The following is a 27,729-nucleotide window of genomic DNA, read 5'->3' on the forward strand; positions in this document are numbered from 1 at the left end:
GCAACAGCAGAGTTGAGTAATTACAATATAGAGACCTTATTATGGCTAGAAAAGACTAAAATATGTACTGTCTGGCCCTTAAAGAAAATATTTACTGATCTCTGCCTTAGAATATTGTTCTCAGTGATACCATTTTGGAAATGTTAGCCTCGTCAGAAAAGTTTAGACAAATTGGTACCTGAATAGTCTAAGAAAGTTTAGGCCATATACATCCCTGTGCAGAAACATACCAAAAATCTGTGTTGTGTTGAAGCTCATTTCTTAAGTTGTTGCCTTGATTATCTTATATCTATCTCTAATCTACTATGGCCATTTCTCTGTCCATAAGTCTGCTAAGCTGCATTAAGCACCTATGTTTTGATCCTATCTGACCCATAGTTAAGAAATTAAAATCCCAGTACTAAATATCAAGACTCCTTGCTACCTACTAGGGAGAACAGTTTCTCAGCCTGCTGTTTTAATTTCTTCTAACCTGTTTTATATGCTATGTTCCTCAGAGTAACTGTTCTCTTCAAAACTCCCACAATCCATCCTTTTTCTCAATGAGTCCTTTTTCCTGCAGTGTCTTTTCTAGCCAGGGGGACACGTGAATCAGTTACTCTGGGTAGTGCCTGCATTACTCCAGCTTTTCCAGATTCTCTCTAGAACCTGGCTTCCTTGAGCAAATGACGAACCATTTGACAAAGCAGCATATTTGGGGAAGTCCTACCAGTTTTCAACCAAACCAATTCTAGGTAAAAACAAATGTAAACCACCATGTGCATGTTTAGGCAAACACACAACTAATTTCTTTGCAGACTTTACAAATGCTGACTTCTCAAATATAGTTTAAAAGGATGAGAGAATAATTAGAAAGCCATAGAAGTTTTAGGGAATGATGTGTTGGGTCTTCTACATATTAAATATCAAATTTTAGTTTTTTAATGAAGTCTTCATGGATTGGTGTTCTTAAAAACCACTCCAGTGGCACAGGAGAAAAGCTGAAGACCAGACTGAGTATATAGATTATAGGCATTATATATCTACTAAGCTAGAGATGGAGAAGTTATCTTCATGATGGTAAACATGAACTCATGTAAGTATATTCCATCATTGATTAATTAGTTATTGCGGATATACTATGTAGCAGCCCTGCTGTGCTAGATGCCCAGAATACAAAGATGACTGAGGCTTATTTTCTGCTGTTGAGGAACTCCCAGACTAGAAGGGAGAAATCAGATGCATAAACACTTACTTCATACAGTACAAGAAATGTCACAGCAGGTGATCTTTTCAGATGAAGTTGAAAGAAAAGTCTAGAAGGAAGAAGACTGAAATGCAAGAGGAATAAAGGGAGAGCAGACTTGGGAAAAAAGTAACCAAAAAAAAAAAAAAAACAAAGAGAGAGAGGGAGAGAGGGAAGGAGAGAGGGAGAGAGGGAAGGAGAGAGGGAGGGACGGAGAGAGAGAGAGAGAGAAAGAGAGAGAATGGGAGAGAGAGAGAGAGAATGAGAGAGAGAGAGAGAGAGAATTGAACCTCATTAGATAAGATAATTGACTGTACTATGAAAATCGAGGGTAGAGATGAATAACAAGAGGCTGGAGAGCAGAAGCAAAGGCAGTGAGAGATTTCAGACACAAGACCTGAGATTCCAGTTTATGTTGTTTTAGAGCCTAACACTTCCTTTGCCTATTACAAATTTGTGTAATATACAGTATGTGTGATACTTACATATAATAATATACCATATTACATTGTTATGGAATAATATGTTATATAATATTGTATTTACATATAGTAAGATAGTCTCTCTCTATATACAATATATATAACAATAATCCTTATCAAGTAATCAAGGCTGACTAGGAACTTTGCTAAGCACTTTCTATTATCTAAGTTAATTCTTACAATGGGTAGGTCTAATTGTACCAACATTTCCCAGAAAAGAAGTCGGAAACCTGCAAGTATTAGACAGATTGTCCAAGATAACCCAGGAGGTAAATGGCTCTCATGCTCAGGCCTGTCATACTCTACTGAGTTAGAGATTCCTCTGGAGTAAGTCTGATAGATGAGCTTTTGATGCTAAAATGAACTGTAGAGAAAGAGATTGGCCTCTCATGGTTGGGGTGAGAGCAAGAAAAATGAAGAGTAAGGAGTAGAGGGAAGGAGTGTTGTTGGTAGAGAACAAGCACAGGCTTTGAAGTCAAGCCTAAGTGAATTCCCATTCTGGCTCTGCTGTTTGCCAGACACGTGGCCTTGGCCAGGCAACATTCTCCTGCTGGATGTCCCCTTGTATACAATGGGGGCCATATCTTCTGCCTTGTTAGTGTGTAAAGGATCTGCAGCTGTGTCTGGCTCTTAGCACGCAGTTGCAATAGCTGCTGCTGCTACTATACCTCTTTCCCTTCCCACTACTCTTATTTCACATCCTTCCTCCCCGACTGCTGCTACTATTATAAGAGTAACAGTAGCTGGAATAACTAATGGAACAGATTTATGCTGTAGATATCTAGAATAGTTACTTAAGTTCTCGATTTGACTAATAGCAATCGTTCTGCACTCATTTCAGTATTTAGTGAGCATTTGCTATGGTGGGACTCCATGCTAGGAACAATAGGGAGTTAAACATGAATACGTATTCGCTCTCTTAACTGGTATGTTGGCCATTAGACCGTAATTGAGCACCTAGGCCAGGTGCTGAGTGAGCAGGATGAATGAGCTCCTGGTCCCTGTCCTCCAGGAGAGCATCCTCTGTGTGAAAATGGTTTTTAAAGGCCTTTGCCCAGAGGGGAAGGCATTTGCGACAACCTCGAAATGAAACCTTTCCACCCAATATGAAGAAGACTGACATGTGACGATTTGCTATTCCTTTATTTCACTAAAATAGCAACCTGACCAAACATACTTTTCCGCACATTTATTATAGTCACATGTTTATATTTATAAGAGAAGTGGTGCTAATTCCCTGGTATGTTAACAGGTCTTATTCGAATTGTTCTATTTTTACTTTGGAAGAGAATTGCTGAAGGAAAAACATTTTAAGACAAGTAGTGATTATAGCATACTTATCAAATTATATATTAAATAAACTTCCTGAACTGAGAAGGAGCATATTCTGAAAAGAAAGCAGTTACCTTAAATTCTATATTGTTTATATAAGGTCTCTTCAAATCTACTTTTATTGTAGGTTACTGATTGCTTTTGTGTTTTCTTTTTGCTAAACTTCTATCTTCTCACTAACAAATGTAATCTTCTTTTTAATATGTAATAGACGATTTGCAATTCCAGAATGCGTTTTCAGAAACCACAGGAAGACCCCCCTCATTTTATTTTGTACAACAAATAATGCATTTTTTTTAATATTTGAGAGGTGATCAAATAGGTGAATGCATAAATCTTGCCAACTCTAAGGCAGCTGCAATTTCTATACTAAAATGCATGAGCTTTTACTTGACTATTACTCTGTTGATACATTAAATAATAGTTACTATGATAACCTTTGCATCGCATTATAACATTTAAATATAAGGTATTATGTTTGTTTATAGGAAAATATAATATTTTTTGAATTTTTGAATGTTTGGGAGAAATATAATAACCACTAAAATAAATAATTTTCTACAAGGTCAATTTAATTCTTTGGGAGTTATGTAGATTTCTAACCAAAACTACGAAGTGCATTCATTTACTTTTTGTGATGTAATGGGGGAATAAATACATTTTTAAAAATATGTAATAGTACTTGACAAATATCACATAATATATATTAAGTGCCTGTGATTAGCCTTGCAAGAGTAGAAACAAAATTGAACCCATTCGAAGTCATTTATCAGTGGCTAATACAGTAGTAAGAATTTGAATTTATTTAACATCACATGATTGATAAAATTCTGTCAGATTCATTTGTTATTTTTGCATACCTACTGTGCCTAGTTTTGCTCTCAGGTAGAGTTGAATTAAGGGTCGCAGTTTGCTCATGCTTGCAAAAGCAAAATCAAATGAGCCATTGAAGTAATCCTTGTGGCAGTTACAGGAAAATGGCCACTTGAGCTGAAATTATTGAGATTAATTGTTGAACAGTTTCTTTATTAAATATGGACCAAAATGACCCATTTCTTGTTGCCAGCGTAGCTCTAGACTGTGAGGCTGTATAATAACTGTTTATGTAGACCCTCATATTTAATTCTTTTTAGTTTTTTATATAGTGACTTTTCGAAATTATCTCAGTGTATACTTTTCATCGGAAAGTGGAATAGAGAATCTGACAGGCATTCACAGCTCTTGCGGAATCTTTTAAACAATCATCAGTGGGTTGTAATGTGGGACTACGAAGTTCAGGAACAGAGGAAAGAGCGTAATTGTGCTGGACACCGGCTCTGCCGGACATTTTACATGTGTTGTTTCATCTGCTCCTGATAACACTGTGATAGAGCGTTCATTATTCCCTTTTGACAGATGAGGGAATTATGGTTCAGAGCGGTTGCATAACTAACCCCCAATCATATTGCTTGTGTGCCTCTGAGCTAGGGTTCCAGCTGCTTGTCCAACCTCAAAACCCTCCCTCTTTCCTCAGGAGGTTTAGATTCTACTTCTGACTTGTTACGATGTGCATTTCACATTTAAAGTAGAAATCGAAAACACTGGACGAAAGCCCTTAAAAGAAAATTTTTGCTCAATGGTCATTTTAATAATCTGTATTTCTCTGCAGCACAGTAACAATCTGTGAAGTCCCTGATTATGGAAGTTATCCTTGTCATCTCATCTCTCTAAATTTCCCGAGTTCTCTTTTGTTGAAACCAAGCATAGGATAGAAATCAAAGTAAACCAAAAAAGTACAGTCTAGAATCTTCAGTTTCATGAGTAAAGGCTGTCCAAAAACTGACCTTCAGTTTTGAGCTCTGAAGTTCAAAAAAATGGACAGGTGGAAATACTGTGTTCTTCATTGCCCTTTGGTGCAAGATATATTCTACGTTGCAGAGTAAGTGCCAACAGCAGCAAAATTATCATCCCCTCCTGCTACTGTAGTAAGTCAGCAATGGCCCTTCTGTGGTCAAAATGGCAAATTCAGCAGCAGCTATTCGATAGGGATTTGCAAAAACTTCCCCGTGGCTGTTAGGAATCTTATTCAGCAGTGTCTTTGAAAACCTAATTCTGTGCAAAATTAACTATGTAGAAATGACCTCAGTTGTGATTTTAAAAGTGTTTTAAACAAATCTAATTTGTAATTTTTTTCAATGTGTATTTTGCACTTAGCACTGCAAAGTCTATTAGGTACCTGTACATATATCCAGTATTGCTAAGTTTTATTGTGATTCAGGATTTTCTTTCCATATTAATGTAAAGCCTTCCCAAATTCCTGCCTTTATAGAGTCAGTTCGCCATACAAAGCCACTATACATCACTTAGGTTTGTGATGAAAGAATGGGATTGCAGCTGTGTGAGTACTAGAATACCCACACATGAATTAGACTCACGAGCATTTGGCAATAGTTCAGAAAAGGAGCTTAATCTGGTTTCATCGGAGACTGCTTTTCTCTGTTCTCTAACATCCCCCAAGATGTTGTGTCTGATAGCGGATCGCAACGTAATGGGAGTGACGCAAAATCAGAGAAAGCCCTAAGAAACCAGGGGCACATTTCCCCTTCCCCAGAGATTTTTTTTTTTCTTCTACTTTTTTTTCCCCTCTCCCAGATTCCAACTCTGAAATTCAAGGTCATTCACCTATTAGATGAATTAATTATAAGCCAAAAAGCAGCATTCGTCGTACTCTGATCTCACTCATATCTGTAATTAAGGGTAAATATAATCTTTCTTTTTAGAAATGTACCACCCACCCATTACATTTAAAGTGCTGACTGAAATGAAATAATAGTTCAGAGCAAGATGATTTTAGTTTAAGAAGAAAAAAGTTGATAATTTAAGCTTGAAGCAGTTCTATTTTTGATTACCATTCAGTTATAAATCTAATTTGAGATATATACTGCGTTTCTGTTACTCAAGTTTAATTCATGGTTTGCTTTCTTAGTTGCATAAGCAAAGTTCAGTGGTTGATCAAGGATGTGAAAAAGCTTCCCCTAAAAGAAATGGGGGCAGGGTTGAGAATGTGTTGGAAAGACAGTCTGAGACCCAGATCTCATGTAAAACAAACAAAAATTTTAATTGAAAGGGACCCTCACAGAATGCCGCACACTTGGCATTCGAGTGGTTGTGTTGGGACTGGCTCTCTGCTGAAGAATTGGCCACAGAGGGCGGACTCCAAAATATTTAAACCTGATCAACAAAGTCAGCCTATTTCATTCTTTGGTTAGGGTATTTTGAGTCTTAAAATTGTTTGTCTTTCAAGAAAATAAGGACTGAATAAGGGGAAGGGCTCGTCTCATCACATTGCAGACAGTTAAACAAAATGCTAAACTATGGGTTTAAGATTTACAGGTTAGCTCTTCGAGATGCCACATCTTGCTTCCAGTGTTTCCTGGCAGACTCGGGCAGCTTTCTACTGGGACCCAGCCTAACCGCAGAGCATGAGCTTGCACAATGTCAAAAACCTGAAACCTTATAATCCTATTTAAGGCAAAGATGAATTTGCCCATTGTGAAAGTAAACTTTAGCTTTCAAACTTAACTTTTATTAATCATAAAATTGTTATATATACATATATTCATGTAGTTAAATTGATATATAAATGAATTCCTTATCCATTTTATGCAATATTTAACTTACCTTATTAAATCGAATGCCATTAACATTTCATATTTGTAAACTCAGGTTTTTCGGCTGGTGGAACATTTTTTATCTTTCTTATTGCTACAGAGAGTTAAGTATGTGACATAAAGGCCAAACAATAGTAAATGGTCATTGTTCATTTCACAAATGTAGTCTACAATAAGAACACATATATTTTTATCTTAATTTTCCCTAGGGCGGTGATCAGGGCCCCCTAAAGTGTTAGGAAATGCTTATTTTTGTTGCATTAGAAGAATGATTCTATTGTCTGAATGAAAAAGAAAAAGGAACAAACAGGTCTAAAAGATAAAAACAGGAATATGCTTTGTAAAAAAAAAAAAAAAAAAAGATTAGCACAAACCACTAAATGTTTATAAGTGCTGTCCGGTCTTCCTTCTAAGTCACTCTACATAGTTCATGTGGCTGGCTGTACATGCTAGAGTTGTATGCATGATTTATTTACAACTGGCCCATGAAATGATTTTTCGTAACTTAACAACAATAAGGTCAGCCATAGGCAGTTAGTTACCTTCTCTTTATCGTTTTATATTTTTCACAGCTCTATTTTGAATGCTGCTAAAATATGGGATAGCAAGCTTGTTTGTTTTTACGTTGACCTATTGAATGCATCTACTTTCTTGGGAGTGAAAACCTTTGCCCCCAGGACCAACAGTATAAACCAATGGTTAAGCTCATTAAAAAGACAAGCAAGTATTTCAACATATTTGCTCAGCCCTTTTCTGAATATTTTATAATTTTAGAATAAGGAAAATGAAGAAATGGGGTAATACCTATCTAGAATACAAAGTTATCCGTGGTTACCAGAGGGAAAGAGGGTGGAGGGAGGACAGAAAAGGTAAAGGGGGTCAAATATATGGTGAGAGAAGGAAACTGGGCTTCCTGAGCATCCCATGGAGTATATAGATGCCATAGTATAAAGTTGTACACCTGAAATTTATATAGCACTATTAGCCAGTGGTACCCCAATAAATTTCATTAAAAATAAAGAGTAAAAGTTATCAGTAATACCTTTTTCAAACTCCTTTTTCCAATGAAATGAAGACTCATTCGTAGATTTACCATATTACAAGGAGGTTGTGATTTAAAATCATTTACAGTTTTATTGATGGAAATTTCAAAGAAAATTTAGATTTGAACCTAAGCAAGTATAGACTTTGTTAATAAGATCTACTAAGAGTGAAATTTTGGGTTGAGATTCTAAAATTTTTGAATGCCATTCTTAAAATGACAGAGAAATCATTTGATGTTATACTGTTGGATTCCTGATTTAGAGAAAACTTTATTATAAAGAGCTCTATATTTTTAGTTTGTCATTGCATATCATTTTGGCATCCTAAGTTTGGAAGGGGTAGTAATTGAGCATGTGGATGTCAGATTTTTATCTGGCAAATAATCGGGTTTTTATTAGGTATGTATGTGGTAAATATTAAGATACTTGCAAATTTGAGTTTATTACTCAAAATGTACTTCCAACTTAAAATCTCATTCTTGAAGTTTTATTATTTTAAACTAAGGTTTATTATGTATCCCTTCAAAAAGTCTTAAACTGAAATCAACGAAGGCAAGCTTGTCAGTAGCTGATTAGTCCTTTATATATTACTCATCCAGCACTCACAAATATCCCTCAGAACGGAGAGATTCTCTTTACGATATTTAGTTATATGGTGGTGGAAAGGGGAGGTTTGAATTTTTGATTTTCCAGCTTATGGGTCATATTTGACCAACTGCTTTCACTAGAAGACATGCCACTTTGTTGAGCTATTTAGGAATCAAAAAGACTGTCTTAATTTAAAACAAGGACCCTTTGTTTTAGTTGGTGACTGCCTTGTGAAATTTTTCAGTTCTCAGCGGGTTAACCAGGGAACAGGGGCAGAGTCATAATTGGCCTATTTAGAGTATTTTGCATGTGAATAGTGTGTTAGTGAAGCATCCCTAAGTCTGTTGTGAGTGACATGGTGATTAGAATTTAGATTAGGGAAAACACATTCTGTACTTTATCAAGGACAGTAATTAGTTCAGTCAGTAAAAGTTGATTACAAGTAACGATAAAGTTAGATTTTTAGTACTTAATTTTAAAATTTCTTTATTAAATAGTAAATTTGTTCTTAATATAAATGGTAGTATCTACACTTGTTTTCTTATAAATCAGAATAATTAAAAGAACAATGTATTCAATGCAGAATATAATCAGGCGATTTATATGTTATGGGTAAGTTTCTATGTAGTTTTTAGAAAATGTAATATTATTATATAATCTTTCATATGTCATCATTTTTGAAGGTTTTGGTAATTTGTCACACCGTGATAAGTTAATGATATTTGTGAAAGTTTTCTAGTGTTCAGGTAAATGTTTAATCTGTGGGGATGCGCTTTAGGCTCCGACAGTCCTCAAGAGGGCATTCTAAAGTCCTTTAATTTGTTCCTGTTAGCTTAGAATGCCTCCTATTTCTATAATTTTGGAGGTTAATGCGAGGATTTGAATTTCCTCCCGGTTCAGTTGGCATTTTCTGTTCTGTGGGTGCCGTGTCAGTTGGTGGAGGATCTCGCTGTGCCGATGCAGAGGCAGAGTTCTCAGTGGATTGAGCATCTACACTCACCCTCAACGTGAGCAGCCGGCGAAGTTGTGTGCGTTCGAAATATCAGATCCTTCTTGGTTCTTGTTAAGGAAAGGCATGAGCACTTCCCAGACAGGAGCCTAAGTCTATATGAAGAAAACATTAGTCTTACATAAGCGCCCTTTTCTTGTATAATTAAAATGTTAGTCGTCTTAAAAGATTAAAAGACTGCTCTAAAGGGGATCACCTTCTATCTCCCTCTCAAACGTAAAGAATTAAAAATTCACAAACTTGTGCCAGCTTCTTAGACTGCTATTCTTTTAGTTTTGTTGTGTTTTAATTGTTTCAGCTTAGCAGATGCTGTTTTCTTTATTGCATTGGTTTAAGTACTAACAATCAGTTGGGGGGTGGCGAATCTGAAAAAATAACCGTATATGTTTGTTTTCCCTTTTTTAACCTTTCTAGCAGAGTCTCCTTGGAGGTGACATGGATATGGGCAACCCAGGAACCCTTTCGCCCACCAAACCTGGTTCCCAGTATTATCAGTATTCTAGCAATAACCCCCGAAGAAGGCCTCTTCACAGTAGTGCCATGGGTAAGGTATCCCTCTGTTTGAATGCCTGAGTGATCATTAGTAGTCTTTTTTCTTTCTTGCTTGCTTGCTTGCTTGCTTGCTTTTTTAACACCACCCTCTTACCTTACCCTCACTCTCCACAAAGAAAAAAAAAATTTTTTTTTTGCTCAGTTGTCAGGCTCATGACTCCCCCTCAGTAGTACATTGGGTGGGTATGTTAACAATTTATAGTAGCAGGAGAACTATTTTGATATACGCTTATTTCTTGTGTTCTCTTGGCTGCCCTTAGAAAAAAACCTTTCGAACGATGAAAGCATTAAAAAGTTAAATACCTTCACTTTTATGAAAAAAGTAGAATTTCCTTTCTGCCAGAATAAAAGATGATCGTGGTACTGGCATTTTGCTTAGGTAACGATTTAGGAAAATCTGGTCTAATCTAAATGGTTTCGTGGTTTAATCTGCTTTAGTTAGGAAATTGGGCATGCGAGGAGCTCACAGCCTCTTCATTTTCTTTCAGAGGTACAGACAAAGAAAGTTCGCAAAGTTCCTCCAGGTTTGCCATCTTCAGTAAGTACTGCTTGTTTCTGCTTCGTATATTGTGTATTTTGTCCTGTTTGGGGAGATGCGAGGGCGATAGGAGTAAATGAGGTTCCATGCCCCAGAGCAGCATGTTTATCTAGAATGGGGGTGAGGAAGAAAGGACCCGCATGTCCAGCCACCTGACCCACGTTGGAATGATTAATGGGAGGCGTATCCTGGAGGTCTGCGTGGTTGTGTTGACGTTCAGCAGGTTAAGCTCTGAAGAGAGCCTTGAAAAGGTGCCTGAAGTTCCAGGAGTTTTACCTGTACAGAGCTTTCAAGAGAATGAGTATTAGTTTCATGTGTTGGTTAAATTCTTTGTCAGTATTATGATGATTTATGGATTTGCATGCGAAAGGAGATTTGTGGAGAGGATTTAGGAAAAATTTACATGGGTTTCAGCCCGGAGTGCAGGAAGAATGTCTCTATTTTCTAGAGAGGTTATAAAGACTGCGAGGTAGCTGCATCAGTAGCCATTTGTGTCTGGAATACCAGGTGACAACTAGAAGAATCCAGCTGTAACCAAAAGCATTCTGGGTCTTTTTAATAGCTGGAGTATATGCTAGGGTGGCTGAGAGAACCTCAGGTCCCCAACATAGCAAACACTGGTTGTGATTACAACTAAATTTGTATCTTATTTTCGATTCTTATATATATTTTCAACTTTGAGGTGCTAGATAATTTTATTTAATTTTGTTTAAAACTGGTCTATTTCTAATAATTTTTCTTCTTATTTAGAATAAAAATATATGAGTTCCTCCCTTTTTTCTTTGTTTTCTCCTTCCTTCTTTTTTTCTGTTCTTCTTTCCTTCCCATGAGATACTTTAATTTAATTTTATTCTGTGTTCTGTAGGGGCACTAGTATTTGAAAAGAATTTGAATGAGCTTTATTATAAGTTCTTATTCTCTAAAATAAAATTTTATTTAGATTTCTGAAAATATATTACTAATCAATACTTGCTTATTAGTTTTATTTAATTTTTTATTTCACTTTTAATAAATTACAAAATAATGGGTTTTGCAAATGTGCTAAAGTTACGTTAACCCAAACACCAGTGCATTTGACTTAATTTCAGTTTAGCTCATCCAAAAAATTATTGAGCGAATATATTGAAATAAATCTTATCAGGAAAAAATACAAATTTTGTATGCTGATTATCATAGACGTGGGAATGTTCAAGAGGCATCACAAAATTATCCATAAACATAGAAAAATATTGTGTAAATAAACTTCCAAGGCATATAAAATAGTCACTTTGAACTACCGATAAATGACTTAAAAATGTACTGAGTAATTCACTTTTTGATTTTCTATGTTGTATTGAAATTGACACAGGTTTTGATAAGCTTGAAGTTTTTGGTGGATTTAATGTCGATGAAACTTTAGCTTTTAATAGCTTTTATGACAACATCAAATGATATAGTCCTCACAGCTGTTTACATCTTAAACATGCCTGAACCTAATACAGACAGTATTAAATACAATAAGGGAACCTTTGAATGTTCTGAAATGATAGAATAGCTCTGTGTTATAAAAGCCATGTAGAAATTAAAGCTAGAGTACTCTGTTATGCCTCATATTCAGATAAATTTAGCTTGTTTCTCCCAGTGCTAAAATAATGCAGAAATCTACACAGTTTCTAAAGAGTGCTTTGGCGTGGCACTGGATATTATCTATCTGCTTGATCATTGTTCCCAACAATTTCTCATAATTCGTTGTAAATGTTCAAGTATTTCCCTGGAGGGAACTGGTCAGTATAGGAAATTACACTGGTATAGTTTTTTCTCTGCTATTAAAAAAATTTACTTGTTGCTGATGTGTTGATAAATATAAAAGTATCTTTTCTTCTTAATAAATATGGAATTGGAAATATAGCTTGTATTATTTAATTTTTGGTTTTGGGTGGTCAGTTTAGGATTTGCTCTTCTTGGAAAATTTATCTTGGCTGAATGTTTTAATTGTCCTCGTGGAACATTTTGGTAAATAGAGCCCTTTTCTTGAAAGTTAAGGAGACGAATTTGATTGAAATGGAAATTTTATCCTTGTTATTTATTTATTTATTTTTGGTTTGTTTTTCTGTTTTAATCCAGAAGAATAAGATAGTTTGGTTGATTTTCGAATCCTATCGCCTATATGTTGTCATTATTTAAAAAATTTTCAGCTCTGTTTAAATAGCAGTTTAGTTTAGTTTAGTTTACTTTAGTTTAGTTTAGCTTAATTTACTTTTGTTTTATGTATTGATTATATGCCTTACCACCACCCAACGTATATATTTTATTTTGATCCAAAGAGGTGCTTTATATTAGATCCTATAACATTTTGTCCCAGTAGATCTATATTTTTTATGTTTTTAGATCTCTGCTATGCTTTTCCTCTTTTTAAGCTCAAATAAAATTGTGAATATTTATTTGATAAAGAGATACCCCTAAAACTTGTGTAAATATGTATGAATAGTTTTATAACAAATAACAAAAAATTACGGGTAATAAAAGGTTTCTTTTGGAGTGATTATGACTAGATAAAGACATTTATATGTTTTCTTCCATACATATTTACCATGATAAATAGTAATAAATCTGTCACAATCTGTTGTGTCAACTCATTTTTTTTTCTTTTCAAAATGGGCTCTTTTTCTTTCTTAACATAAAACAAAAGAAAATGTAAACTGTAACATCTGTAATCAGATACTATTTATGACACAACTGTGGTGCAGAGGGTGGACTTCTTTTGCCACCATTAGGCTGGATCTTCACAGGAAATCAGAAGAGTGAGGGGTTTGCCTGGCCCTGTTTTTGAAAATACTGCAGCATCTGTGGGAGAGAGAAACATAAGCCTGGCCCAACATCATGCCACGGATCTGGCAGGATTCTTGAATGTGTGTTTTACTGTGTGTGCATCTAGAGACCTCAAGTCATGGCAGAAGCATGACAGTGAGTGGGGGGCTGAGGGCGGGGGAGCCAGCTCAGTGGCACAGGCGCAGTGGGGGGAGGAAGGAAGTCTCTGCCTCTGGAGAGCGGAGGCCTGTGGTTAGGGCGGGCATGATGACCACTCTCTAATTGCCCACAAGAGCCCTGCTTAATACAGCAGGACATTTTCAAGTTCTCTGTTCAAGTTTTAGTGTGTTGCTCTTTTCAGTCGCATCCCAATTTCCTGTAGCCCTTATCTTTTGATGAGACTGAGTAGTAAAGATTTGTCTTTTGTTGCTGTCAGAACTTGTTTTTCCTATCTAATTTTTGGAATCTCCTTGTGAACTTCTTGTTTATTTAATTTTTACATCTTGGTTTTATTTTGTAAATCATATATCACCTTAAACTTAATATTTTTCAACTTTACGGATCTTTCCGGCAAATTTCTTATCTTTGTATAAACTAATAGTAAATAATGAATTCATGCAGAAAGCAATATACCACATTAAATCACCTTGTTTCAAAAAATTATCCATCCTTCTTAGAAATTAACGTGGAAGCATTAAAATCTGCAAAGCAAAAAATTTTCATATTGTATAGTTTTAAAATATTTTTTCCAAACGCACAGAAAAAACACAAACACAGGCTTTGCTTTCAGAAACGTGCCCATCACTGTGTAAACATGTAAAACTTTCATCTTCTTATAATTTGGAATGTTTCAAAATGATATGCTTTTTACCAGAAACTATTAACAACTACAGCCATTCCACTTTAAACACTGGTGGACTTTGTCTCCACTTCTAATCTAGTTTTGAAACTTCAGTGATATCACTATCATTCCCAGCTCAGTCCCTGAAATTTTAGGGTTCTCTGGAAATAAGACGTTTTATCCTTAGAAATAGTTTATGACCTCTTCTATCACTAGTGATCTTTTTTTTCAAACAGTACTTTTCAGTAAAGTCTGTTTTCTGTGTTGAATTGCATTTTTTTTTTTTTAATTCAGGAGGATCTCTCAAGGTTTGTATTAAGTGGTTAGAGACAATTTCGGACACATGTATTTTAAGGAAAATAATCTCTACTAATTTAAATATTCTAAAATAAATTTGGAATCTCCAAGAGATATGAGTTAATTATTAGATGGATTTGAAAAATAAAAACTCAATGCTTATGAGATACCAGGTTTACCAGTTTTCATTAAGGAAAGAATTCTAAATATAATAACATAAAATCTTAAAGTTTGGATTAGATTTTATTTAACAGAAGAGATTATTAAGAATATCAGAGAAAGATGGATAATGCTGATAACATTGAATTTTCTCAAATGCTTGAAATCACAATTTAAAAGGAAGTTGGTAAGTTGTTTTTTTTTTTTTAATTATTATTAGAGGCCAACAAATTATATATGATCACAAACTCCACACTTAAAAATAGATATTTTTCCCCAACACATTTGAAACTGATTATTAAAAAAAATCCCAGTGATGCTTTATCATGTCTACCAAATACAACTGTCATTAAAATGAATTTTATATTAACTCGAAAATGAACTGTCAGCCACTGGGCTTCATCCGGAATAGGGATGTCTAGAAGTAGCCAGCTGTGTGAGGAGAGAGAAGAAGCCTCTTCGAGGTTCATTCCTGGAGAGAAAGATACTTTGTCAAAAAGTGTAACTGTAGATGTTTACATAAAATATTAGGATGGCTCACAATATTCAACTCTAATCTTAGTATGCCCATTTTCCAGTTAAAGATATTGAAATACAAAGTTTGGATATTAAAACTGTGCTTACTAAATATGAAAATGTGTAGGCAGAAAGGAAGTGAAAGATAATGCATTTAAATCTAAATAGACTACGTAATGTGACACTGGGAACACCTTGAAAGTTGAGAAAATATTCATCACCAAGAAGTATTTATTATTTTGTGCAGTTAATGCTGAATTCACTAAACCAAAGACTTCAAAAATTCAGCATTTTTATTGTTTCTTTGAAAACCAATCTTACCATCTTCATTGCAGTTAGAGGTTAAAGAGCTTTTTGTGAATGGCTGGTTATGAAACAAATATAGGAGAATCTCTATATTTAAGTTTTCATTGGGGGTTTGTATTCCATTAAAACTATTTCAAAAGGATTACAAAATTCACGTATATACACAACATATATACTATTAGGTATTCCAGTCTCTCAGAAGTTTGCTAAAAATTTCTATATTTTTGTTTAGAATTTTGGAAAAATGAGCTCTTTCTCTGTTCCGCCTTGAAACCCTAGTTCTCGTCCCCCTTAAAAAAGATGTCCTCTGGTGTTTATATTTTAACTACAAAGTGGGAAGAAGTATGGGAGAGTTAAAACGTTTACAGACGTTAACTACACATGAAAGGTTTGTGTTTTTGTGAGTTCTTCCGGATTGTCTTTACAAATGAGAAGGACATGTGTCTCACACACTCAAACAAGACACATCACTTTGTTTCCTCCACAATAAAGATGCCTTCACCCAGCTTTGTCTGATGATTCTACCCTACTCAACTGTCTCTTCTAAGGTGGTGTGCATGCTGTATCTGCCCCTACCCCCATGTCTTTTTTTAAACCAAGTTTTCTGTGTGATCTTTCACCTGCTAAAATTTATCAGGACTTCTGTAAAGATTTCAACAACTTAAACAGTAGCATTTAGTATAAAACTACTCATTTGTTGAGAAAGGAAAAATACATTTCAAGGAACTCTTGTTTTGAACCTTATTTTATCACTTTCACTGAAGAGTATATTTTGGTGTCAAGTCTTAGACTGCATTTGGGTGCTTTAATTATTAGGAAATCTAAGAAGTTGCTGCAAGGCTTCTTTACCTAGAAAGAGAACTGTAACAGGGCTTACATGGATTTTGAAATTGTAAATACTTGTTCTGTATCCTGCTTAACTGTGAATTTATTTTATGTTTATGGAGTAATATAGATGCTTGCCTTAACATTTGGTTGACAACCATTTTTTTAAAACTTTTAATATTTTATTGATTGAAACTTTATTTTGTAACATAGTGATTTTTTTCTAATTTTTCCCTGACCATTGACAATTTCTGCATTTCCAAAATGTATTTTCTGGTTTCAAACAGTTCTAAAGTTTTTGTTTGAAAGTAGTAAATCAAAATTAGATAAAGCTTAGAGGACTAAATAAGATTCTACAAGAATATGTAGCAGTAACCCTAAAAGGAATGAAGAGTCTCTTCAAAAATAGCAAAGTTGTATTTTATTGAGGCAGATTAAATTCTGTCAGGCTGTTGACAGATACTTGCTTTTTTTTTTTTTTTTAATAAATTGCACTGAATTCTTAAACTGAACATAAAGTTACATTTCAAAGAAATAGCACGAGATTCTCAGCCTTGATCTCAACTGTCCCAGGGCGTGTCTGTGTACGCCAGTGTGTGTGCTCGTTTTAAAGAAATAAGAGCTTTTATAAAATGCAGTGCAAAACTTGTAGTTTCAAATACTTGATTATTTTATCTCAAAACAGCAGCATGTGAATGATTCCCATTTTTTTTAAAGATGCAGCTGTTGCATAGGTACAGAGCTATTTGAGGAATTTTTGCTTTGCTTGAGCTTATACTCCCTCTTCAGAGAAATTAAGGTAGTGCAGAAGATTCTGCATTTTGTAAAATTTCAGGGTTGAAAATATGATTTAAGTTTTGGTGAGAAGTATATATTTCAGTTCTGAAAGAATGTGCAAATTAGATTTTGAAAAGAACATTTTAAGAATTATGTTTAAGTGGTTTAGTGACACCCACCGTTGTCTCTCTCTCTCTGAGTCTTTGTCATCTGAGGAATTAATTAATCATAAATATGCTACTAGAGTTGAAACTTGATATATAAGTGCTTACTTCTAGAGTAATCAGGAGAGGATCTGTGTGTATATTCAATTTCACTAAATTTATTTTGAGTGTTCAGTGGGACAGAAGACTAGGGACACTTTTTAGTAAAATCCCGTTCATATGAAATTGTAGAGAAAATTTTTTGATCTGTCGCTAGAATTCACTGTGTCTTCAGTGATAGTGATTAAAAGGCATTTCCTTTGTGAAACATGGACTCATATTAGAAAGACTTATATTTTCTCAGAAAAATGACCCTTGTGGTACATTCTTCACACATACATATAAAAACTGTCACTGTCACCACTTACTGTTACCATTTTAGTAAAATGCTGTTTTGGAACAATTATTTTGATATCATCTGAGAATGAGTGCCTAGCTGTCTACAGCAGCCTCCTCCTTCCCAGCCCATATCATTCTAAATATGCCTCCTGGATTATAGTTATAATAATATTGTAATGGCTTTCATTCTACCAATTGGCACAGTATATCATTATATCATTAGCTGCTATGAGAAAGCAGTTTCAAGTAGGTGGCTGATTCTTAGTGTTAATGTTTTCAAGTAACCCCGTTTGGGGAATTCGGTCGTTTCACAGGTGCTCAGGTGTATTAACCCAGGCTACAATAATATTTCTGTCTTGCTCATTACGAAACAAACTCAAAGCACAAAATAATTCAATAATAAGTGAAGTACAAAAACTGAGCCTTTATCATAAGAAAGTCTAATAACTTGGTGTTAGCAGATGGGCTAAAAATAAGATTTGTCTAAGGATGCAGCAGTACTAAACTCATTTCTCATTACTACTAAAGCTTAGATTTTAAAAGAATGTTTATGGCCTAGTGATTAAGATTTGTTAAATCAGTTTGAATTTAGCTTAAACCATTAAGCTAAATAGAAAATAAACCTATTTCTGTAACTATTGTACTATTTGAAAGTACTGTTATGTAATAAAAAGGTACAAATTCTGCCATTTAATACTAAGACATATGCTTCACGAGTGAAATTTTATTACCAAAGCCTATGGTAATAAAGCCTCTTCCTTTATATGAATTTTGTCTTTAGATGTATACAAGACATTGCCACATGTAATCTGTAGCTTAATTGTTAGCACTAGGCAAAGGAAAATAGAATTAAGCATATTTATTATGGGCATATATAGTTGAAAGAACAAAATACAAACCCCAATAAGTATTTTACAAATAATGCTATTTTGTTTTCCCTTTAATAAATTACATCAACAATTTAGCTGTTAGAGGGAACCCTATAATAAACTGGGAGCATGGAGGTGGGAGGGGGAAAAAGCATCTTCAGAAGTTTTCATTCACTGATTTCTTTCATTTATACTCATTCAAAACATATTGTTCAACTAAGCTAAAAGCGAGGCACACCACGTATCGTTCCATTCTCTTGCATGTTCTCTTTATTTAAATCATGAAGCTTCACAACTAACATTCTTCACGTTTAGGGGCATTCTCAATACTGTGTCATTCATATCCCAGTTTGTGTAAGAATGGCCTTAGCATTTTAAAGAGCATAAAGTCTGGCATTTTGAGAAAGTTGTGCAATCAAAAAATAAAATACCACATACAGTATAATACATGGACTTTCTGTCCTTTAGGCTTATTATGGAGACACTAAGTTCCCTTACTTGTAATCGACTTGAAAGGGTAAGGGTCTTATTTAACATACATCTCTTTTGTTCCATAGAAGTTAAACTCATTGCCTTATGCATATTATTTAAAAATATATTTCCAGTGAATGAATATAGCAGTAAAAGTGGTATAGTAGGGTAGAAATAACACTGCACTAGAAATAAAGAGATCTTCCTAATTTAACATCTAATATTCTTTACTTACTCACCTAGTGGCCTTGGTTAGGTCACACACCTACTTCATGGTCTACAAAATAGCTATAAATAGTGCCTGCTTAATGAGATGATACTGGTAAACTAATGACATACCCTTAACGTAGTGTTTACTCTGTGCCAGACACTGAGCACTTTGCATCTGTTAAATCATTTAATCATACAGAAATCCTGTGAGATGGGTACTACTATTTATGTGTGGCTAAGGAAACGGAGACAGAGGTGTGAAGAAGCACGTTCAAGGTCACACAGCTAGTAAATGGCAGAGGTAGGATTGAGACCTGGGCAGTTTTTCTCCAAGATGCCATGCTGTTTAAGGCTGTTCAAAATATGTTGTAGACCAGAAAGCTCTCTATATTCTAGTTGTTCTTCAGTTAACAAGTATTTGACAATCTGGAATAAATTAAACATTCAGAAGTTTCATCTCACTGTAGAATGAGTTTAATACCTCTACGTTGTATACTAGCTATGATGCACAATTTTCACCCAGGCACATCCATTAGAAAGACTAGACAACCCAGGATAGCATTTTCGTAGTAGAGACAGGGTAGTCTAGTGGTTTAAGAGCATGGAATCTGATCACCTGGGCTTTTGGTTGGCTGGGCCCCTTAACTAGCTATGTGGCTTTGGGCACATTCTGTAATATACTTGAATTCTTCCCTGACAAATGAAGAAAATATACATACTGCGTAAGGATATTGTGATAAATAAATGACAAAAAAATATATATATATAATATGCTTAGCATAGTCCTGACACATTATAAATATCTAAGAAATGATAACAGCTAATGATAATAATGATAAAAGCTGGCAACTTTAGCATCAGCAACAAGGTAACTAACTACCTTTCTTTTGGCACTTAAGAAAAATGTTAATATATAGCTTACTAGAATAGTTAGCAGCAAAGCAGAAACTAAGACCCGGGTCTCAATGGCATGCAGAAGAATTCTACCTAACGAAGGTCACTTGGCTTTTCAGACATTACGAAATGTTACCAAGTGCTTTATATGTCTCTCTGTCCTTACAGTAGTGTCTCTACCAGGCCAAGAAACCTAGTGAGCCTTTGTAATCATAAGATTTTTCACTTTGCATAGTTTGTGTTGGAAATATAAACTCCATCTTTTTTTTTTTTTCTTTTGAAATGGGACATTAGGCCAAGGTGGCAAAGCTCTTTGTAATGTGATTCTCTCTGCCAATAGTTGGTTTATGCCTAAATCAGTCCTGTCTCTAAGTGATAAGGAGATACATGTTTCTTCTTTCATATTCTATCAGTGTTAGTCTATAATTGGCCAGAGCCTGGTCCTCCCAAGTGATGCATGAGTCCACCTCTGCAAGCTGGCTCTGGTACCCATGGAGAGAGTTTAGGCCTAGAGTTTTAATTCACCTGGCAAGATAAAGATGTGTTGACTGGGTGGGTGGGTGTCGCAGTTTGTTTCTCTTAAAAAGTAAAACAGAGTTCAATTTGTTAAGATTGTTTAGGCAAATTTCTAACATTAAACGAGAATATTTATACAGATGTTTTAAGGTAAAGTCAAAGAATTGCTGGATTCTGGCCTTTACCTCATTGTAACGTGTTTTTTCTCAATGCCATTGCCGAATTGGTAAAAGTGTTTTTGCTTGTCAGCTATGGGAAACTTAAAACAATTTTTCATAAGGACTGATTAGTTAACTCTTGCATTTATGGGGAAAAAAAGAAAAAACATCTGCTGAAGGGAGTGGAGGAGAGGGAGGGAGCATGGTCCTTACATTCCACCAGGAACATCTTTTCCCAGGCAATTTTAATTTACGGAAAAACCAGGCACCACGTCGGGTTCCTTGGGAAAGGTCCTCTTAGCTAGACCTCTTCATCATGTGCCCCAAGCAGGGACCAATGCTTAGGTTCACAGAGATAGAATCTTTCTCTGGAAAGCCGTATAGATCCCATGGGGCCACCCCTCATTTGTAGTCATTGCCACCTTCTGGATTACAAAGGATGTTGGTTTTCATCAAACTTCCATTTCAGTTTGGCTTTTTATGGCAAGTACACTTTGGCAATGGATGGCTGTGTTCCTCACCAAAAGGATCCTCGTTTGTTCAGCAACACCTCACTTCTCCACTCACAGTTCATTTATGATTCTGATGAGAGTGTTTTTCCAGGAAACACACATTTCACTTTTTGACCTAGGAGCATCTGTTAGAATTTTTTTTAATACTACTTTGGCATTCTGAAAGTGTTAATGTCTTTCATATCTGTTTAATGCTATTTAGGGATATTTATGATCACCTCTTGGTTACTCAGGGTAAAGTGTGTCGCAATTTTTTTTAAACAGACAGGAAAGCATTCACATGAGGAAACAGATTGCTTTAAACATGTGCTTCCTGTGACAGTAAAAAGAACAAATTAGATTTAACACTGTGTAATGAATGCATAAATGTGTACATTTAAGCTTTTAAAAGCTTTATGTTCAGTTCTGGTCACAACAAAAATTGAGTCACCTGTAAAAATTAAAGATGCCTCGGTTACTCTCAGATTCCTGAAATGCCCAGAAATTGAGATCTTCAACTGATGATGCCTCATTGGAATCATAAAAAGCATGATATGTTAATATTGAAAAGAATGAGGATGTTACAGGGAACATTCAGGGGTTAAACCAGGTTAGAGTCTGATTTCCTTGCATTTAGCAAAGAAATCAGAACATGTTGGGGGACCGACGGGGAACATTGTTTTACTACCACCTTCCTCCCTCTCTGAGGGTCAATGAAAAAAATCTATCCTTCTGAATCCCAAATAGTCCCCTTACTTCCATGAAAGAAAAATTTTTTAAAAATCTGATGTTTGCTTACTAGCATCTACTAAGATTTAATTACATAAGAAAAAAGATGCTTTTCCTTATATAACGCGGTTGCTGCTCATGTATCCTGGCTCGCAGGGAGTGACTAGGATAGATGTTAATATTTCCAGTTAGATGAGCGTGTTGAGTTGGAAGGCACGGACCCTCTCCCCAGCAGAGGCTCGCCCCGCCATTGCTGTCTGGGTCCTGTGGACGGTACTGTTCCTTCCCCTGTGCTTTCAAAGCTAAGGATTTATGGCACGCTCACCATCTTTCTGGCCAAGAAAGGGCAGGACAGTGTCCCTCAGGGGCGAGCACATAGTTTGGGGACATCTGACTCTCTTATATCACATACTGAGGTACTAATATCAAAACGGACTGCTTGTCGTTGCACGGTGGGGCAGTGCTTTTTTTGGCTGCCGTGTTCGAAATGAAATGGGCAAGCTGTAGTCCGCTTGGCATTAGAATGGGCTAAGGGAAGCTGGGAGATCAGAGTCAGACTGTGAATGCCAGCAACAGCCAATGGTTAACTTCCTTTTTGTGTGTCACTTGGCAGCGATGAGACTGATGGCAATTTTTTTTTTTTTTTTTTTTTTTTAACGTGGGTGAGAGTTCAGTGCCCTGGGAAGAGCCGTAGATGCTGTTATTGTGCTTCCTCATACAGTTGACTTCTTGAGGCCACTACAGCTGTTCAAGTGCCAGCTCCAGGAGCTGTATACATGGCCATTGGACTTTGGATGAAAAAGATAACCAGACGAGAGCTGATCCACACAGAATCTTGCTTGCTGATCACGAGGAAGTCATAGGGAAATCAGATTCTTGCAGAAGGCAACAGAGCCAAAGGATAATATATGCATGTGAATGGATACTCTCTTGTATGCAGACACCCGAAGATATTTATAAATTATCACTACTCCACATTGCTCATCTCCCATCAAAGATTCAAATCAGTTTTGGACTGTCTGGAAAATTCAGGGCTAACATAGCCAGATTGAATTCAGGTGAAACTGCCTTCTGCTTTTTGGGGGAGGTTGTTGCTCTTGGGTTAGTTGCATTATTTTATTTGAAGATTCACTTGGAAGACAGTTTGGAAGAATTTCTAGTCTCCCTCAAGATTTTCCTTCCATTTCTCTGTTTGCAAAGAGCTGTTCCCCAAAGGCAAAAAGAGCGAGTTGCCATCTTGAGGAGTGAATTGTATGTTTAGTGAACACCAAATGGTCTCAGAGTTACCCTAGAATTTTCGATATTTCTAGTTGCTTTTAAATAATATTTATTCCCCCAACCTTTTGTGCAGGATATCAGTAAGATGACCAACTTCTGACAACCCTAAAAGCAGGGAAAGAAGCTTAGAAATAGAATACCATTTGTCTGGTAATTAGAGTGTATCTCTTAAGAGTTCGAGAGAATTCTGATTAACCTTTCTGTTCCCACATTCTCACATAAAATTAGCACACCTTTTAAATTATTATCTAGTATTTAAACACATATTTTTGAGTCTTAGTGCAACAGGTTCTGGAGACACTGAAAGTGTGTTATAGGTTTCTAAAAAACTTCATTTTTCTTACATTTTAAATGTTCTGTTTGTGCAAAATTTCGAGAATCACCATAAGGGCTTCTTTGCATTTTTAATTTAGTAACTAACATATGAATAAATTTGCATATTAATTAGTTGCAGATTAAATCATGCATACATAATTGCCTCCTTACTGTGTTTAATGTTTGTCAAAATCTCCAGCCTGGTTTGATGGATGTCGTATGAAAGATTACAATTTGATGTACCCTTGGAAGTATTTACACCAATAATGCAAGATTCTTAATAGCAGAATTCTTTAGTTATATACAGTTACTAATAAACATGTAAGATAGGTACATGTCCCTTTGACTAAAATTTTTTTCTTTGCACCAAATCATTTACTATTCATAATCATTAATGCATCTCCTAATTATACAGCATATGTCTGTTAACCCTTTCATTGCTGGCCTTTAAGTGGTAGCTTCTTGCGTTTTTAACCCTCTAAAGAAAGCAAAATATTTAATAGTGTTCTGAAATTACTGCGTTGCCTTTTACTTACTTCTCTGTTCGTATATGGGCACACCTCCTTTGCCACTTACTATAACATACAGCTGAGAGTTAATATGATCACTTTGTATTTTCCAGTTAAAGACCAAGAAATGACCCATGTAAACACATTTTGTAGCCGATCTCTCTTTTACCAATGCGTAAAATAATTTACATATTTCAGATACTAAATCTTACATGGTAAAAAATATATGTGTGTGTATGTATATACATATTTTGTATAATATGTAATATATATATGCGCACTCATTCTATTTAGGAAGGTAATTGTAGGATAAGTAAAATTATTTAAATTGTGTTTTATTCCACTTTTATTATTGTAATGCATTTAATGTGCTATCATCAAATATAGAATAAATGTGATTTATTTTTTTGCACTAACACTGAGATCTCTGTAGTAGAAATTGACTAGAGAATAAATGCTCTTGATATGACATAGTTAAAAAATACATATGCCAGTAAGTGTTCTTTTTAATTAATTCCTCAGGTATTTAATTTTTTTTAAGTTTTATTTTACTCTTGTAAAGAGTACACCAACTGGCATATCTTTTTTTCCTATTTTGATGTCTAAGCTGCTTATCACACTGTATTACCCTGCATTAATGAGTATTCCTACTGTGCAAAATTCTATCAAAAATGATGGTGTGAATGTCATTTTTAATTGGAAGTTTATACAGTCAAATTTATAGTATACAACAAAAAATATGTACATAGTTCTGCTCCAAGCCTTTTTTAGGCTATTGATCTTTTTGGTTTAAGTATACATTTTTATCATTCTCACTTAAAGTTTACTTTGAGAATCTGGACAAGTATTACCAAATTTGTATTAATATTAGTTTGGTGGGAAGAGGGAAACTAAGGCACAGGGCAATTATAATGGCTTTTAATCATAAAAGAACTAAATATAGGAACTACCAAGAGTCTAATTTCAGGGATCCCTTTTAAATATGAAAACTTGCTGAGCAATTTCTTATGTTCCAGAGAAGTCATAATAGCTGATTTCTGTCTATTTTATTGTCGAATGCCTTGCATTTATATGCCTACTAAAGAGTCAAAGGTTAAAATGCATTCAAAACATAAGAAGCTAATTTCCTTTCTTTGATTCTTACGTAGGAGAAATAATACCTTCTGGTTGCCCATCTCAGGATCATTTTATTTTTCCCTAATCATAAGGCATAATGAGGTATTCATTGATTTAGCAAGACAGTTCTTTTGCAGCACCCGATATTGCATTAAATTATTTCTGAAGAGAAAAATGAAATGAAAGCTGCAAAACTTATAAAAGGAAGCAAACAGTAAGACCCAAAACATCATATTTATCCACAGCCATTGTGCCTAGGTAATTCAGGGCATATGGTATGTAAATGATGTTTGGAGATCCTTGCCAAATCTACACGCGGCGGGATAAATTAAGGACAGGTTTCCCTGGGTGTGAGTCCCACGATTGTGGCCACACACTCTCTGCGCGGATGTATTTGTTCTGTGCTTGTCTTTCAGCAAGAGCATCACACAGCATTCAATGGCCAGATCTGGTCCTCAGCCAGCTTCTAAGACATTATTTTTAATTCTTAAGAATCGATTTTATAAATAAATTTAAAATACATTACCAGTTTGCAAAACCTTCCTTCTACCCACACATTTGAAAAGTAAGATCTGAATATTTCATCAGTGTGTATTTGGATATCGACCCATTTAAATGGATATCTTTGACAATGGAAGTTGAGTACCACTTAGCCAGTGAAGAAAGGTGTTACTAAGTGGTGACTTTTGTCCAGCTTAGGGTTAAGATGTTTTCTAGAACAAGCCGTGAATTATTTTGAACAGTTAATTTTAGTTTCAAGTTAGCCCAGTCATAATTTGGAGTTCAACTTGATAACTCAAATTACTAGTATCAGTTATTTTATTTTTGAATTATTATTTTGGACTATATGCTCTCACTTCTAGAAAAGTGAAGATACTGTCCCTTTTTTCCATTTGAAACTTGTTTTAAATAGTGAAAAGTTTATACTATTCCATTTTTTTAAAAGGAATTCCTTTTCTACGCTGTGTCTTAGCCCATAGTTTTTAATACTTTAAATTAAGGTCCATTTTGATTTATCTTGGAATTGTGTAATTTTGACTAGATACCATGGCAAATCCTTTTTTTCTATGATAAATCATCAAAATATACTAAAATAGTACATTTACTCTGAAGACTCAATTATGAATACAAGACTTAAGTGTTGTTAATAAAGATTACTTCAGGGTATTTATGGAGCATGATGTAGGATGTTAGTTACATTGTTTTTATTGTTTAGAATAATGCTTTTAGTAAACCAAGCTGTTATTTTTTTTAAAGAGAATGCTCTTAATATTATAGTTTTATTTGAAGTAACAGTTTAGGCTCTGTTCCTGCTATTACCACTTAATTTATGAAACACAAATAACATGCTAGTTACTCTATGGAAAATGAAATTAGGCCCAGTCCTTGCCCATTGCTGTGTAAATTGGGTAAAGTCAAGGGGAAAAATACCCTTGAGATCAATATAAATCAATACCACTTGACACAGATCCAGTTTAAAAGCCACACAAGTGGTCATGGTTTTGGAGGACTTCGTGTAGTTATTATACAGTTCGTAGTTTGTGAACTCAGACAAAGTTTCGAGCTGATTATTCTATGACTATACTTTGGTTCAGTGAAACTACTTCGCACAGCTGTGCTCCCAACTCAACAGAGAGCAGAAACAATATTCTCTGGAAAATAAGCTCAGTCGGCCTTCCAACTTTACTGGGAACTTGCAGTCTTGAAAACAACAAAATGGATAATCACAGTTGGGATTACAGAGTCCAGATTAAACGTATTACACAGTAGGGTGGCGTGGCCGAGTTTCTCACATGGTGCCTGCACCATGAATGCCAACATGTTAATCACTGTAGCCACTTACTGAGATTTTTAGTTTTAAATGTCAGTCATTGGACTACACGTAAAATGAAGCATCTGCACTTTATTCAAAGAAATTAAGGTATATTGGGAGAAGCAGAGGTGAATTGAGGATTTTTTTTAAGTTCTGCATTTTTTTGGCAAGAGCCATAGATAATAAAGATAAAACATATCATGTATTAAAAGGTCTATTTTCATGCACTGTATAATTCTAAATGACATAGCAGTTTTAAATTTTTTTTTTAGAAAGAAAAGAATATGAAAAGAGATAAATGAAATTTGCATCTCTACAGAGAACTCTGCATAGCAAATTTAAAATTCTGGCAATTTCCTTACAAACATCTGAAAATTGGGAATTTTAAGGGAAACCATAACAGATCCTTAACTATTTCATTGCTACCAGGTGTCTTTATGATGATATCAATAAGTTAGGAAACCTATAAAAAGGTATAAACAACTAAAATAACTTATTTTGGTATTGCTTTCAGAAAGAATTTCTTCTTAGTAAAGGATATTGACAGTGTATTAACTGTTTGTGTATTATATTTAGTAAATTTTAGGTAAATCTGACGTATTAAGCTTGTTTAATGAAAAGATATGACTTCTGTGTATCAAGATTGCAAGTGTATTTCAAACTAGTCTTTACAAAATGGTAGTAGCCTTTCTCTCAGAATTCTAGTCAACAAAATTCCATTCATCAAATATCTATATATCACAAAGGTAAGTGGAAACAGAGAGTATAATTTCCGTCAGATTGTCAAAAGGAGTCTATAGTTCCCCAATGGTTAAAGAACCCTGAGATCAGCCAGAAGTTGTGGAGAAAGACTGATGATCCTATATCGTCATATACCCATTTTAGCATTGA

At 35.0% G+C, this 27,729-nt stretch overlaps 1 protein-coding gene across 10 annotated transcripts in view; it reads left to right on the forward strand.

Annotated features, from left to right (window-relative positions):
- The window catches only part of TCF4 (transcription factor 4), a 340,304-nt gene that overhangs the window by 207,075 nt on the left and 105,500 nt on the right, over positions 1-27,729 (forward strand). For 7 of the 10 annotated variants that reach the window (XM_023531161.1, XM_023531162.1, XM_011361117.2 and 4 more), the window contains 2 exons: positions 9,744-9,873; positions 10,370-10,419. In XM_023531161.1, coding sequence (XP_023386929.1) covers positions 9,744-9,873; positions 10,370-10,419 — 180 coding nt within the window. The remainder of the gene's footprint in view (positions 1-9,743; positions 9,874-10,369; positions 10,420-27,729) is intronic. The other 3 variants (XM_023531165.1, XM_011361115.2, XM_011361118.2) reach the window with 1 other exon arrangement.

Source organism: Pteropus vampyrus, unplaced genomic scaffold, assembly GCF_000151845.1.
Source record: "Pteropus vampyrus isolate Shadow unplaced genomic scaffold, Pvam_2.0 Scaffold62, whole genome shotgun sequence".
In the NCBI taxonomy this organism is placed as follows: Eukaryota; Metazoa; Chordata; class Mammalia; order Chiroptera; family Pteropodidae; genus Pteropus; species Pteropus vampyrus.